Here is a 16818-nt window from a genome sequence, read left to right as displayed (position 1 = left end):
ATGTTATGCATGTGCATGTATACGTGTACATGTATGTATATGTATATGTGTACGTGTATGTGTATGTGTGCTTGTATATATGTGTATGCTTGTGCCTACATGTACGTCTGGATACATGTATTTATATGGTGTGTGCATGTGTATATGTGAGACGTGTGTGTGTGTGTGTGTGAGAAATGATGTGTGTGAGTACTCAACACTTGCACAAATATAAGTCTATGCTTGTGTGTATATGCATGAGTTTTTTTAAATAAAAGTATTATTTAATAAAAAGATTAAAGCATACCTTGGGGAGAGAATGCTTTAAGGAGAACAAATATTTCATTTTTTATTTTCTTACATCAAAAGTACCACAATGTTGGACCATAGGGCCCAAGTGCTCACTCCATGGTCGTTGTATGAAAATTCTAGTGGTTGTGATTATTGTGAACGATTGCAAAGGCACGTGAGCATGATGAACTACATGACGCTTAAGCAAAAGCTGTCCCATACAAAATAATCAGAGAGCAATATTTCCCACAACAACAACAAAGCACAGAGCTATGGTGCACGCAGTAGTGGTGCCATACCCTCTACAAGGCCACGTAAATCCATGTCTATCAATAGCCAAGCTTCTTGTCCCAAAAGGCTTCACCTTTACTTTCATTCTCACAGAGCAACTACTGTCCAAGCTTCCTGCAGATTCCTCTTCTTCCCATATACAATTCCTTAGTGCTCCTGATGGCCTGCCGCCTTCCCACCCCAGGCACAATTCTGGCCCCCTCGCTTTCCAATCTACCTTAGAAATCATCTTTGATGCTTATGCTTGGCTCTCTTGCATCTGGTGCTGGCACAATTGCCTATTGGTCTGAAGATCGGCATTGCCTAAGCTGGCTAGATACTTTGCCTCCCTCCTCTGTCTTGTATATTTCCTTTGGAAGCGTAGCTACTATGGGTGCTGAGCAGATGAAAGAGCTTGCTGAAGGTATAGAAGCCAGCCAGCAGGCCTTTCTCTGGGTCATACGCTCAAATGCTGCAGATGGATCTGTCTCTGAGCTATTGCCAGAGGGCTTTATGGATAGAACAAAAGACAGGGGCCTTATCATTTCATGGGCTCCTCAAGTGGAGGTTTTGTCACACCCATCAGTGGGAGGTTTTCTGACACATTGTGGGTGGAATTCTATAACAGAGAATATATCATGTGGGGGGGTTCCAATTGTCTGTTGGCCTCATGGTGCAGAGCAGAAAGTGAATGCTATTATGGTGGTGGAGGAATGGAAGGTGGGTGTGAAGGTGCAGGAGGAGGATGGAATTGTGAAGAGAGGGGAGGTGGAGAGGGCTGTGAAGGATATCATGCAAAAAGAAGGGGAAGTAAGGAAAAGAGCCCTTAAATTGTTATCATACGTGTTTTTTTCTTTTACTCTTTTTTCTGGAATGATCAATAGAAGCATCATCAACTAACTCATTTTTCTAATAGAAATCGATTACAGTATATAAATAAAAGTTCTATCAATCTATAAAATAATTTTCTTTTAAATTACCAAAAAACTTGAAAATCATACTACCTTAGTGGTTATGGCTTCACGTTTGTTCTCAATAGCCTATCCATGCTTTCAAGCAATTTTGAATAAGATTCTAAATCAAACGTTTGCACTTTCTTTTGTACCTTAAAAGATCGATTTAAAATCAAAAGAGCATAATAGACTAATCTTATAAAATATGAGTATATATTAAGAACTTAAATTCCAATGAAAATAATACATGAATAACTATGCACACTTTGTCTTTGTCTTTGTCTTTACCATTGCCATCCATGCTTTCAAGCAACCTCAAATAAGATCTTATCTCAGAGGATTCCATTGTCTTTTGGATTGAAAAGTATCAATTCATCTTAGAATTAATAACATTTCATACTTAAAGTTTTAGTGTTTCATATGATGCTATATTCCAAAAGACCTTTCTTAGTAAAACATTGCTACAAAATAGCAATTCAACATTGAAACTCATAAAACTTTAGAAACGTAGAGCTTTTTATATCATGACATACAAAAAAACTTCAAATAAATCTCTCTAATGCAGTACAACATCTCATACTAGACTTTAAAAAAATATAGTAATAGAATATATAAATTAGAAGAAATCAAGTTATATGAGTTTGATAACTTGCAATTTTATTAGCTAACATAGAAGTTAATTAAGGTTATACCAAAAGCATGGACAGTCTCTGTGGATGTTTAAAGTCACTAGTATTAACTTTAGTAGCACTACATTGGGAAAGCATCAACTGTAACCCTTCATCTATAGAGTTGATCTAAAGGACCAACAAGACATTAAGACAATAAGAGAAACTTAATGATTTTTAAGTATATACAAAAAATGACAAATGATAGCCTAAAAATAAAAAACTAATATTCAAAGAGTAATAAAAAAGAATCAAGATATCTCACCTCATCATCATGTGGACCATTGATAATCAAACTCATATCAACGTGGTAAAGATCTCCTTACATATCATAATTTCCTAGACCATGCATAAAATAGAATATAGAAGAAATAATATTATTTATCATTTAAAAGCACTACAAATAGTAGCAAAAGATTATACCAATTTAACCAAAGGTACTTCCAATATTGTTGATGATCTTTCTCAAGCTCATCACATTCTTACAATACAAATGCGTTACTTCTAGTGAAGAAGTATGATAAAGGTTTCATCAAAGAAGTATGACTGCTTTAAAATTTAGAATAGTATCTCACATACCTCATCCTCATGTCGAATAATTATTTGAGTAATATTATATTTTACATTGCTTTCGTCACTATCCTATGTACATGAAAATTAAAATTTCGCAAAATTTTACAAACCAAATAATAATATTAAAAAATTAAAATAAGAGAGAATTTCTTACATTGTTTGTGCTACAACTTGACATTGATATCTTTTGTTTTTTGTACTTCCTTTGAGATTGCTTTAATGACAATATCTACATGTAGATATCTTCCTCCCTCCATGTGTATGTGGCGCCAAGAAAAGACAAAGGCTATATGTCATGAATCTTTGTATGAATGAGATCTTTCACGCACTTTTGTTCAACGGGATTGTATCTCATATCCCCCACTACCACATCTTTAAACCACTTTGCTATAGTTTGCTGAAAGTATTTTATGTTGGTCTTCCTAAGAAGCATCCTTCCATAAAGCTTTGATGGATCGCCATTAGTTGTCTTTGGAAGCTGAAATATCTGCTCATAGAATAGAGTATCCACAAACTGTGTATGTGTCGCATTTCCCAAGTTCAATCATAGAATTCTTCTCTATAATTTCTCTCTCAATGGATTGGAAACAAAGGAGATTTGCTTGTTTATTAGATGTCCCAACATGAGTCTCCTTATATTGGTTAAACATTTTCATCGTAAAACTTGAGAAGTCATTAGACTTCGTCATCATCTCCATAAATTCCTTTGGATTCATGTTTATGCCATGTAAAACAACAAAACAAACAAATGAAGCATTAGTATGTTATGATTACTACCAATTGTATCTCCACCCTCCATCACTTTTAATATAGTCACATGACTAAATACACATCAATGAGCTAAAAGCAATGTCATTAGATTTAGGCTTTCCTTACCTTTCTCGCATGCTACATGAAGCAAAAAGTATGGAACCTTTGAGATCTACATCAAAGACAAGATTATGTTTCCTCTCATAAAATTAGAATTTGTTACATTTGTCCTTCAATGTGTAATCTCTTAGTCCCTATGACAATCCATGAGCATAAAAGAATACAACCACTCTAATCTCTCCACTTCTGGTCTTCTGTGTGCACTTTTCATCTACGTAAACATCTTGGATTACTTTTTAACAATGTAATTTTAATTTTCTTATTTTTTAAATCTACATCTCTAATCACAACATGAGAAAACCCTTGACTGGTTGGTGCAATTTCCAAGGATTGCATTAGCATCACATCATTTCTCATGGGCCATGGAGGTATACAACCAAGAAATCCAAGTTGTAATAGTCTACATCTTGCTTCTAAATCCTTTGTCTCATATGCGCATAAACTTGTGCCCCTTGGTAATGGTATAAATTTATGTAATATTTGCCTTTGAAATAGATGATACTTCTATAAGTCCTTTGTTGTGCCAAGGAAAACAATCAACAATGCTAAGGTCAACATTATTAAAATCGCTTGGGAGGACTAAAAATGTATGCATTTCTTTTAGCATCCTCTGAAAAGGCATTAAACCATCCTTATCCATTTGAAGTTTCTCAAAAACCCATGTAAACAACCTTCTTGCATGATATTGAGAATATGATATTTCATTGCTTCGATTATTTGTTAGAATATTTACATGTGGAAAGATATCGCTCAAAAGCATAGTACCAATATACATCATGTGCTCCATGTCTAAGAATGTCATCCAAAATCTCTCAATTTCCAGCAACATGTTCTAAGGGAGATGAGTTAAGTCCCATGTACCCCTCACTTCTAACTGTCCATGCACTTAGTGATGTTCTAGCCACCTCTATGTCCTTTAACCATCCTTTTTCTCAACTATAGTTGTAAAACAAATGTGCAATATCAATTAACAGAAGTCCTGACTCAAACAACTCCTTTGGAATGGTAGTGATAATACTAAGAACTTGTCGTAAACACCATTAAATAAATTTTTGATTCTCCTCCGCTTTAAAGCTCTCATGATACTTGCTTGGATTATGATGCCATCTTCCATAACGTATGGAGTATAGAGAGGTTTTGTATATTGAGTGCACAATACCATCTATCGCTTTTTTGACATCATTGTTAATACTCTTCATAAGTGAAGATATATATTTTTTGAATAAGTTCAAAGCAAATATATATTTTTTGAATAAGTTCAAAGCAAATATATGCATGGCATCATAAACAAGATCTCTAGAAAGATCAAATGCATATAAGTTGTATAGTCTCCATAAGATTGAATCTCCAAATAATCCAGCATTTCTTGGATCTTTTCCTTCTTATGAAGGGTGTAAACTCTTTTCGAAAAGGATATTGCATCAACTATCTCTTTTATTGATCTTTTTTTCGGTGGATAGCGTACTTGATATCTTTTTTTGAAAGTAAATATCTACCTACAAAGCCTATGTTTGAAGTGTCTAAAGATGCTTGAGCTATATCTCTCCTGCAAAAGGCTTCCCCTCCATTTTTGAATAGGCCCATTTTACATTGAGCAGGATGATCACCAGTAACCATCATAAGAATAGCTCGAAGGGTGCATTTTCTTGACATTTGGTTTGCATCACCAAAAATGGACCTTGAATGATAGATATAGTATACTTCAATCCCATTGAGAAACATACTCTCTAATTCATCCAACAACGGTCTCAAAAAAGTATCTAAGATACGCTAGTACTTTTAATGACTTTATTCAACTAGTTGGATATGCGTTCTATTGGGGACTAGTTTATATGTAAATGCTGTATGTTAATGACATAAAAACTAAAGTGTTTTATTTGGTTATGCTATATGACTTCTCAAGGTTAGTACCCGCTTCAACTTACATTGAAATTTACAAGAGAAGGGGAAAGTTTTAGGATTTTGAAATTTCACATTTATGGAAGGGGTATAATCATTGACCCAAAAATTCACAGTAGGGGTAAATAAAATAGGGCAAAAGAGGTTACAAAGGGTTTTTTTTAATACATTTTGAATGCACGTTGTGTGCATGGCTTACTTAAGGTGGACCCCCCAATTGCTAATTCTGTATTTTTTGGAGTTGTAATCTGTTTTCTTAATATTTGGTGCATGTGATTATTGTAATTAAACTCAAGGAAATCATTTTAAGAATGTGCATCTCACAAAAAAAGAGCTTCACATGAAAGTAAAGCTCATTTTTTGTTATGAACCTTTAGTGATGGCTTGTTGATGTCATGGGTGATATAATCTAATGAGATGAGGAGGCCAAAGATATAAAGTATCATGAAAAATCAAATGTTGAAATTGATCAATCAAAAGTAACAAGTGTAACGTATAATAGACAAGGATGACATTTTTAAAACATGATTGGTATGTAACAAAAGTTTTACCATTAAGAATGAGAGTTCACTCTATGTAAAACCCATAGGACATCATGATTCTCTTTCTAGGAATCCATCTTGTGGAATATTAGCTACTATGCACATGTAGAAATATAACATAATTACCTAGATGGAAGAATATTTGAATATGCATAATACAAAAATGAAGCAAACGTGCACATTAAACATTTTTGGATTGATGATTGAAGTTTCAATTGAATAGATTTGAGGATTGAAGAATTTAGTTTTAAGCAACATATTTTTTACTTCCAAACAAAATTTGGTTTTTTTTAAATTAGTCCATAAGATTGATGGCACTGTTTAAGAAAACATTAAATAGTACCATATGATGCCATAAGATTTAATGGCATTGTTTAAGACAACACCAAACATATAGGGTTGTTTTCATTGTGGTCAAGGAAGGGTAACAAAGCTTTTATCCTAACACTTGGGAGCACACTTTAATGTGTACGTTACAAATGCATGCTAGTCTTGCATGTCATGTTTGTCTTGAACAATACATGGAATGATGTATGTCCAATTTATACATTCTTGCTAGAGGGCACATGAGGTTTTAGACTTTTAATTTCTTTTAAGAAACAGAGTCAAAACCAATCCATTTAGAGGTGATGTTGGTGCTTCTCTTTAGAGGCCCTCTTCAAATGGGTTACTAATTGTTGAAAAAGATCATTCATATTGAAGCACAATCTGATAGCTTTGAGGGTTGGTAGGAGTGCTTGTGTTGGATGGTAATTTAGCTCAGTATTCTTGGCAACACTATCGAATGGAAATCTCACTATCACCCATGCTTCCTATTTGATTTGAGAAATACACAAAATTTCCTTAAGATTACTTCATGTGGCTATGGAGAGGCATGCGGGTGACAAAATTATGCAAAAGGAACAATAAGAATACCTCATAGTATAACAATAGAAATGAAAATGATTTTATATGCAAAATCTAGGGTTGTTGACTACTTCATTGTGGACTCTCGACATGGCATTGCAAACCTCCATTTTCTTTTCCTGTAGCTACTTTCTCTAGAGGAAACCTTTTAGTCAAGCCAATGTGCTTGCATTTCATATCTGAGCGATGGCGTAACTTCTGGCTTGTTTGCTTGTTCATCCGACTATAATACCAATGACCACAAGTGGCTCAAGTAATTTTCAAATATCCAAACCTTGACCATGATTGTTCTCTTTTAAAACATTCCTAAATCCACATATATATAGGGTGCTCCACTTATTGAAGCCTTATTTAATATGTATGAAAGGTCCCAAAAAATATTATTATTACATTCTAATTTGTATGGTCAAATTTTGTTATATTACATACAATAACTGAGCTAATATGAAAATATTACTTTCACGAATATGCACATTTAAAAACTCCTTGTGGATGTTCAAATATCTTGAATATGCATTAATCTAGTGTTCATGATGGAAACTATTTACTATGTGGTGATTGTGTTGCACTTAATTTGACATATTTCTTGAATCACAAAAAGTATAAGCTATATAGCAATCAAACCAACCATAACCTTGACTTTTAGTAGCAATTCAATAACCCACTCAACAAGGTTAAGTTTTTTTAACAAAACAATTGACATCACCTATCTCTCATACTCAATCATATGGGGAATTAATATCTGCTAACATCCCTATAGCAACCAACTCTCATACTCAATCATATGGGGAATTAATATCTGCTAACATCCCTATAGCAACCAACTAAATTTGCAACCATTTTAAGTCTTAGAATATCTTTGATGGTTTTAAGATTCAAGTCTGTATAGCTTGTATAACCCTTTTAGTTTGATCTTCATATTTTTCTCACTTATTTTACGTACCATGTGGAAGCATGTTTATAACAAGGTGGTTTTCAAAACCTCACTTGTTTTGACTTCTATTGAAAGCATCTATCCTTGAAATCATGCTTACCTGTAGACTTGTATGAAGGTGTAGCTAGGTATCATTTACATCTAATTTCATTTCCTGTTATAAGGAATGCCTAGATGATTATAAGTCTTCAAGAAATTCAATTGATTTGTAATTGCTTTTTTTTTAAAGCACATTGTAAAAAAGAAGATAGCAAAGTTAAGTATTGCCTTCCCACTTCCTTTTTATCTTTTATGCCTCATTGCAAACCTTGAATTTCATATTTGTCCTTTGTTTATGCCCCATTCCTTAGCTTAACCTTCATTTTTAATTTCCCACCTATTTTACTCACCATAAGCAATCATGTTTATACAATACAATTTTCAAACTCACAAGTTTTTCCTTCTCTTGAAAGAATCTAGTCGTGAAATGGAAGCTTTTGCAAAGCACATCATATTGAAAGAAAATAAGATATGCCAAGTGCATGCTAGAAATCCTTGCAACATTTTGTAGAGAGAGATTTGTGAATGTGGGGGAGGGGGGGAAAAGAATCAAATCTTTAAAAAAAGGCCCAAAATTGGCACCAGAAGGGGGTTGCTGGCACCCTCCTTATGGCGCTAGTTTTGGGCCTTGTTTTTTTAGAAATGTTTTTAAATCCATGCTTTTAACCATGTCTTTTTTTGTGTTTTTTTAATTTAGAGCAAAAAAAGACAAGTCTTTTTTGTGTTTTTTTAATTTTTTGTGTTTTTTAATTTAGAGCAAAAAAAGACAAGTCTTTTAAAAAAAGGGCCCTAAATTGGGCCAAAATTTTGGGTCAATTTTAGGGCAAAAACATTTCTAGACTTGTTTTCAATGCTTTCTTGCATATATACTTAGTCTTGTGTTATAATTGTTTATAGCATCCGTTTTTGTATGCTTTTAGAGAGCTTTTTAGCATGCTTTTTATGTTTAGAGTTTTTAGCATTACTTTTGGCACTGCTTTTTTTTTTTGCTTTTTAGCACATGCTTTTCTAAATGCTTTTAAGCATACTTTTAAGGGGGGATTGGCTCTAGGCGTAAGGGGGGGGGGGGGGGGGGATAGCACCCTTAAACCATAAAATAAAAGCAACCAAATTTTTAAAAATTGTTCATTAAAATTGCTGGCAACCCCCTTCTCGCCAATTTTGGGCCACTTTTTTTTAAAGACTTGTTTTTCAAAATTTTATCTTGCATATATACTTAATCTTATATTATAATTGTTTATAACATCCTTTTTAGCATGCTTTAAGAGAGCTTTTTAGAATGATTTCTATGTTTAGAGTTTTTAGCATTAATTTTTTCTTTTTCTTTTTTTTTAAATGCTTTTGCTTTTTAGGGGAAGTGGCTTAGGGAGGGGCAGGGGGGACAGGTGTGGGTTTATAGCACCCCTAGGCCATTAAGAAAAAGTTATTCAAAAAAACGTTTTTGGACCAAAGTTGGCACCAACACTTTGGACTTTTTTTAAAAAGACTTTGTTTTGTTTAATGCTTTCTTGCATATATACTTAGCCTTATGTTATAATTGTTTATAAAAAAACCTTTTTAGCATGCTTTTACGGAGCTTTTTAGCATGCCTCTTATGTTTAGAGTTTTTATCATTACTTTTTTTTGGCTTTTTAGCACATGCATTTTAGCATGTTCTTTTTTCATGCTATTTTAAATTGCTTTTGAGCATGCTTTTAGGGGGGGGGGGGGGGGGGAAGGAGACAATTTTTTTTAAAGGCCCAAAATTGGTGTCATAAGATTGCTAACAACCTCTCTCTAGCGTCAATTTTGGGCTTTTTCTAAAGACTTGTTTTTTTAAATGCTAGCATTATACAAAAACCTTAAACCTCTAAGCTAGCATCATACAAAAACCCCCTAAACCTCTGTGTGTGTGCATTCCCTCGTTGTTTTTTGGGATATTTTCTAAAGATTTTTTAGAAACTACAATGGACTTTTAAGACATTTTTTGGGGATAATTTTTTATTTTTAATGATGTTTTTTAATTCTATTGAATTTTTAAGAGTTTTTAAGATATTTGTAGAAGATTTTAAGGGGCATTTTGATTTTTTGAAGTTTTTTTTAAAAAGGATTTTCTTAGATTCTTGAGGGATTTTAAAGGAAATTTTAATGGGATTTTTAAAAGTAGTTTAAATGGATTTTTTGGATTGCTTTGTGATTTTAAACTTTTTTGGGTTTTTTAAAGAAAAATGTAAGGGATTTTCTAGGGGTTTTTAAGGGATTTTTGGGGGATTTTTTAAAAAAATTCTCAAAAATAACCCTAAATTTAGTGTAATAAGGGGGGCACCCTGCTTCCTCCCTATGGCCCCAAATTAAGGGTCGTTTTTGAAAAATTATTTTTAAAATCTAAAAATTTCCCCAAGAACATCCCTTAAAAGTTTCCTTTAAAAGCCCCCCCAAGAACATCCTTTAAAAGTTTCCTTTAAAAGCCCCCCAAAAATCCTTTAAAAATCCATTAAAAAAAACCAATCCATAGAAATCCCTTTTAAAAACTAAAAAAGGCTCAAAATTTTTGTTTTTAGCATCCCCAAAAAATCCATAAAAAATCCCTTTAAATTTTTCTTTAAAATTTCCAAAAAATCTTTCAAGAAATCTTTAAAAATCCCAAGAAGCTCTTTTTAAAATCCAAAGAAAATTCCTTTACAAGCCCCAAAAAAATTATTTAAAATTCCTTAAAAATTTTGACCATAATTTGGCTTTAATTTTTGTTTTGTTTCATGTTTTTCATTTTCTTAAAAAATAAATTTTTTATTTTTAAAATTATTTTTGAAAATTTAAAAATTAGTTTTTTCTTATATTTTTTAAACTTATTTTAAAACAATTTTTTTTAAAATCCAAAATTTTAGGTCTAAATTTGTTGCGACCAAATGAAACTTTTTTATGTTTAAAAATTAAAAACTACTAGCTTGACACATAAACTAAGCACACAGAGAGAGAGAGAGAGAGAGAGAGAGAGAGAGAGAGAGAGAGAGAAACATGTGTGTGTGTGTGTGTGTGTAATAAGACTACTAAGTGGAAAAACAATTGGGTGGTTGCCAATAAAAACTCACTCCAAGCACACACTTCATATGAGGAGAACACAGGGGAGGTAGAGTGTATAGATAAAGGTAAAAGTGGACCGATAGTGCACAAGCAAGGAGAGGCATATTGGCCAACTGGCCAACTATGTGTTCACCTCTCTATATTGAAATGCTCAAGTATCTTGCCAATGCACTCCTTTTAAGATATGTAGAGAAGTTTCTTGCTTCTGTCCTGAATAATCTTCATACCAAGAATGTGATTGGCATCACCCAAGTCCTTCATATTGAATGTCTCATGCACCTTTCTCTTCAAAGCATGTACATCATGAGTAGACTTCCTTGCAATCATCATATCATCCACGTATTACATCAAAATCATAAAGGCTGCCATCTAATGCCTTCTTAGTGTAGAGGCATTGATTTATCCCACTTATTCTATATCCTTAGGATCGCATAAAGGCATCAAACTTATGGTTTCACCCCCTAGGAGCTTGCTTCAGCCACTAAAGACTCTTCTGAAGCTTACATACCATGCATTCCTTGCCTTGCACAACAAACCCATGTGGCTGCTGCATATAGATGTCCTCATGAAGATCACCATGCAAAAATGTTGTCTTAACATGAATTTGGACAGGCTACATGTTCTCTCTAGCAACCAATGCAAGCATTGTACGAAGGGTAGTCATCTTCACCATTGGTGAAAGATCTTGTCAAAATCAATGCCCTTGTCCCCCTTAAAGCCCTTGGCTACCAACCTTGCCTTATACTTAGGGAATGCATCTACTGGAGACATCTTCAATTTATAAACCCATTTGCATGGCAATGTATGCTTGCCTTTGGGCAATTGTACCAACTCCCAAGTTGCATTTTTCATTAGAGAATCCTCTCTGATCACATAGCCTTCTCCCACTTACACTTGTCATCCCTAGACAAAGACTCACCACAATCTGTCAACATGGCATAGCCCAAGAGATGGAGTAAATCTTTATAGGAGTAATGAGACTCTCATAAATTATCTCACCACGGGCTCAATAGTAGCACATGGCTGTCACAATTGATTATCAATCGGACATTGCACACTTGGCTATGGTTCTCGACACCTCACGGTCTATGGGCTATCCATGCTCTCCATTACATGAAACATGCCTTGCATTTGGTGCATACGGTGGCTATCTATCCTCTTCAAACACCACTCTGTGTATGTCAACAATCTTTTCATGCTTCTTATGCATCTTGGTTGTGTACTATCTTTGTTGGTTTTGGATCCCATAATTGGTATCTCATCTATCCTGTAGCACCATATCCAAGGAATATGCATTTCTTGGATTTAGGACTAAGCTTGCTCTGCTTGTCCTTATTTATATGCACATAAGCCTCGCTTTGTGTTGCATATTTCTATGAATGCGTAGAGACAATACTTCATCTCATTTGTATTTATCCTTCATGTAGAATGTTTAGTTATGTACCACTCCTAACCTGCTAGATTCTTAGTTCTTACTCTCTAATCTTAGCTCTTACTTTTGTTGCTAAACATTGTTTTCATTTTGTTACTATTGTTGAGTACCTTCAAGTGTAGAGTAGTCTCTCAGGCTATAGCCTCTAACTAAGTATTGAGATCTTCAAGATCCACATGAACATGTTTAACTATAGCTAGAAGTAGTTGCAATTCTTATTTGTTATGGCAAAACAAAAGAGGGGTAATACAATTAGAGAAGTTGGCTTGGAATAATGAATGGGTTAGCCTCACTAGCTATATTTTCTTTGTGGAAATCATGCTTTTGTCCTAAAGATAAACTCTTTTGAAGTTTTCCTTGTTTATTGTAACATTTTAATTTACAATTCATGACTATGGCTACTTCCTTAATCATTTTAATTGTTGAACAGAGGATTACTCCTTGCCCTTTCTTTGTTAAGGTCTACAAGTCAAGCGCCTTCTACTAAAGTATGCTATTGGGAGTATATTGATGTTGTAACATCAATGGTTAATTTTATGATTTCTTGCTAGAAGTGGTTTTTTCTATTGTGGTATATGTCAAGGTGCTTGCCTTTATGCTTGCCCAACTCCTTATACTAGAATCTAATAGCTAATACCATTGCTATTAACCTTGATATGATATAGTGGCACTATCAACATGGTAGTCTTGGGTCAATGAGTATTTAACATGATTGCTCCCTTCTTCTTACTCTTTACCCTTGAATAATTTTCATTTATCAAGTCTAGCAATGTGTTTATGGTGTGCTCTTGATTGCGATAACAAGCACTTAGGACTTATGACACATGTAGTCTCACTCTCACAAAGCTTGATATATTGATGCATGTTTTGTGCATTGGATGGATGCAAGTAGTGTTCATTATGATGAAACATTGTACCTTCATTCTACAAAACCTTTCTCTAACCTTGCATATATACCTTTAATACGTAGTTTTTGTATGATTTCATAAATCTATGTCTCATGGGATACTCGCATCTACTTCCTATTGTACCCAATTCTCATTTACTAGAACCTATGTATGGGATACTTGGATTGCCACTTGTACGCAAGAGTGACTTTCCAGGTCCTAACACACATTGGTACATGCACAACCAAATGTGCTAAAAATGTTCCTAAGAAGTTTATTGTTCTTTATGAAGGTATGTTGCACACTCAACTTGACATTGATGTTCCAATACATGGTTTCACCTATACCAAAGACCAATGGATATAAACTCTATACTATGCATAGTGCTAGAATTGTTGTAATACATGAGTAAGTTGATCACACACATGTGTATTCATGTGATTTTAATCATATGCCTTGCAGGATAATAGACACACCTAGTGCGGCATGTTCTATAGAATTATTGGGGCTTTGTCTTATATACATTTTTGAAACTTCTATACATGTGTATTATCAAAGTGTGATACAATCACATATGATATAAATGTTCATAAGAAGTTAAGTAATCTTGGTATGACAATAGATGTTGATAAGGCATACGGTATCTTATCATCAACATTCTCCATTGGCCTTTCTACAAACTGATGAATGGGGATACGAAGTTAAGAGGCTGTGTGACAATTTACAAACATTAATGTCTTAGAAAGAGCTCATGTCATGGCCATAATTCTATTGTGGTTGACACTATATATGATCAAATTTTGGGCAAGAGGTTCACAGATATATACTTGAGGCATATACATGTCTTATTATCTGATGTTGAGTGCTAGACACACCTAACAAGGTATGCTCTAAAAGCATTAATGGAGACGAATACTATACTATTTATGATTTTCTTTTGTCAAGATGAAGTATATGAGAACTTTTATCTACTCATATTCTCAAGGTTACTTGGTTCACCTCCTCAAACCCACTCAACTGAAGGTCTTGGGTCTATATATAGGATGTATGGCTACAACCTTGACAAAATTGGCTCGTATGCAAGAAAGCATCACCCCTTCTTCCATCAACACATGCACTTGCTTTTTGGTGTATGCATTAACCAAGGACACCACTTCCTTTGCTTTTGCCTCTAGAGGTATCTTTTGGTTAAATACAATTGTTTTATGCCTTCTTGTTGCAAGGTTGTGAGTTGCAATAGAAATGATTATAGTTTTTTGCTGAGTGGAGGAGCTTTTCCTTGGTCCGAGTGGACAACTTTCAACTATAAAGATGGGATTGCTTTGTTGCAGAAACATCAAACTGTGTATTGGCTCGATCAACTTGACCTTGAGGATGCAAATCAAGCACAAGAGTTTGCCCTATAGGGAGAACAAATTCTTTGTTGTTTTTAAGCATTTCCTCCCAAACAACGCTCTACCTTCACTTTTGTGGCATTGCCCATACTCTTCTATTATGAATAGCTCTCCCTCACACACACACACCACTTTTTTTTTGGGTGAAACCATTGTCTTTATATTATGCACGCACACGTACGTGCGCACACACACACATTTTGTAAGTTGCTTTGCATTTCCTCGAACTTCATGGGCATCCATTCATAGGTGCTCGAGTAATCCTTCATTCTTCTTAACGATCGTTTGTGTTTGGAGGCTCTCTAAGGTGCAATCGAGTAGCTCCATGTGAACACTTCGATTGCCAACCGCCCCTCAGTAAGTCTGCTAAGGCCCGGTTCAGATAAGGCGGCAGCCAAGCTGCCGCCTTCCTGCCATGCAATCGCAGAGTGCCCCATGGCACTCTGCGTTCACAGCGGGCGGTGGAAATCCACCCCCCCCTTGCCACTTCATGGAAGGGTTGGGTTGATATTGTGCCGACCCCCCCCCTCGCCCAAAACGGATTCCAGGCTGCAGCATTTCCAAAAAAGGATTCCCAACGGATGTTTTTCCCAACGGCCTTTTTCCCAACGGCCACTTTCCACTTTCGAACGTTCATTTTCCAACGTCCCTCCCCCCAACACCCTTCAATTTCCTATAAATTAAAGGGTCTAGGGTGAGATTTTGTACCCTCTAGAATTTCTAGAGAACATAATAATAAGCTTCACAATTTCCATTCTCCAAGGTGCTTTTACATGCACTTCAATCATGCTTTCTTTTTATCCACCCATTTACCTTTCTTTTAATGTTTTTGTGGTACACTTGCCATGCCTTTGACATTGTGTGCTTTTGTTTTTCTTTTAGGGGTGTGCGAAAAGGGCGGGAGGCAACGTGAAGCGAGCGCATAAGGTGACCCCTCACAAACCGCATTTCCATTATCATGACTAATGTTTGTGTTTTTATTTTATGTGGTGCTAATATTCTCTTCGTGTTTGATGTAGGTACTATGGATTCCAACACGAGCCATGAATTTGATTCATCGCAACAACGAGGCGACGATGATCCTATTTTCTCCCAAACTTCTCTCCCGCACTCTAATTTCTATTCATTTCCCCCTCCTCCTTTTCATGTGCCACCTCCTGGCTTCCAAGCCATGCTCAATTCTCCTTCCTTTTCTCCAAACTCTCCCTTCATGTTTCGCCCCCCCATTCACCTATGGTAGCGCAACCTCCTAATCGATCATCCCCCCTAGGTATCCCAAACATGGGTTCCATTCCCAATTCCCTAGGAAGCCAACCATCACCCAACTCACTCAATAACCCCCCTTTATCTTCTCAACCAAAGCGAGTTCGTGGCATGAGGAAGGAGCCTAGCGATGAGGAGATTGTGTTAGAGACCCAACCTGCGCCAAAGAAACCCAGGACCTCCAAAAAGAAGGTGGTGGTGGACTTGGGGGAAGATGACGACAACGACAATAAGAAAAGCAAGTGGCAAGACTTTTGGGTTGACCAACTCATTCATGTCAGGGGGGCATGAGTGAGGAGTTCAACAATCCTGGGAAACAAGGGGTCAACTTGTGGGCAAAGGTGGCCACAAAGCTAGCCGGCATTTACCCTGATTTCAATAAGGATAGTGAAAGTTGTCGCAAGAAGTGGCAAGCGGTGCTAGCAAAATATAGAGTGGACAAAGCTCACAACTCGGTATCTGGCAATGACAGGAGGCACACATGTAAATGGTTCGATGTGGTGGATGAGTATTACCACGATAGAGCCACGGTCACTCCTCTTAGCCACGCTTCTTCATCAACAATGGATGATGCTACTTTCCCCGGCGGTGACAAGGATGAAGTAACTATAGCACTAGATGACGAGAAGCCACAAGCACCCATGTCCTCAAGTCGTCGAGTGACTCCCAAGTATGAGGAATCTTTGGCCACAATGGCCGATACTGGGAAACATCTATTGGACCATCTCAAGGAGACCTCTAGCCAAAATGTTGCCTTGGAGAGGGAGCGACTGAAGATATTGGCAGGATTGCATGCCACAATGAGTGAATTCCTTAAGGAAGGAAGGGGGGGCAACAAGTAGCCTTGGCGGAGGAAAT

The 16818-nt window shown here is 35.7% G+C and overlaps 1 protein-coding gene and 1 long non-coding RNA gene across 2 annotated transcripts; both read left to right on the top strand.

Moving 5' to 3' along the window:
* The first annotated feature begins 602 nt into the window (after positions 1 to 602).
* On the top strand, positions 603 to 1440 carry LOC147636926 (UDP-glycosyltransferase 13-like). Its single transcript, XM_086800987.1, has one exon. The coding sequence runs from the start codon at positions 796 to 798 to the stop codon at positions 1438 to 1440; it is 645 nt and encodes a 214-aa protein (XP_086657113.1). The 5' UTR covers positions 603 to 795.
* Positions 1441 to 15391: 13951 nt separating this feature from the next.
* On the top strand, positions 15392 to 15842 carry LOC147636925 (uncharacterized). The gene is made up of 3 exons (XR_015266134.1): positions 15392 to 15460; positions 15580 to 15624; positions 15717 to 15842. It is a non-coding gene; the product is annotated as an uncharacterized LOC147636925 (long non-coding RNA).
* Positions 15843 to 16818: the final 976 nt, after the last annotated feature.

The sequence above is a fragment of the Cibotium barometz genome, chromosome 7 (genome assembly GCF_041138505.1).
Source record: "Cibotium barometz isolate CiBa-2024 chromosome 7, ASM4113850v1, whole genome shotgun sequence".
NCBI classification, from domain to species: Eukaryota; Viridiplantae; Streptophyta; class Polypodiopsida; order Cyatheales; family Cibotiaceae; genus Cibotium; species Cibotium barometz.
This window is presented reverse-complemented; position numbering and strand designations above follow the sequence as displayed.

Excerpts from the sequence above, each read along its gene's own strand:
- LOC147636926 (XM_086800987.1), top strand. The coding sequence starts at position 796 with ATGCTTATGCTTGGCTCTCTTGCATCTGGTGCTGGCACAATTGCCTAT.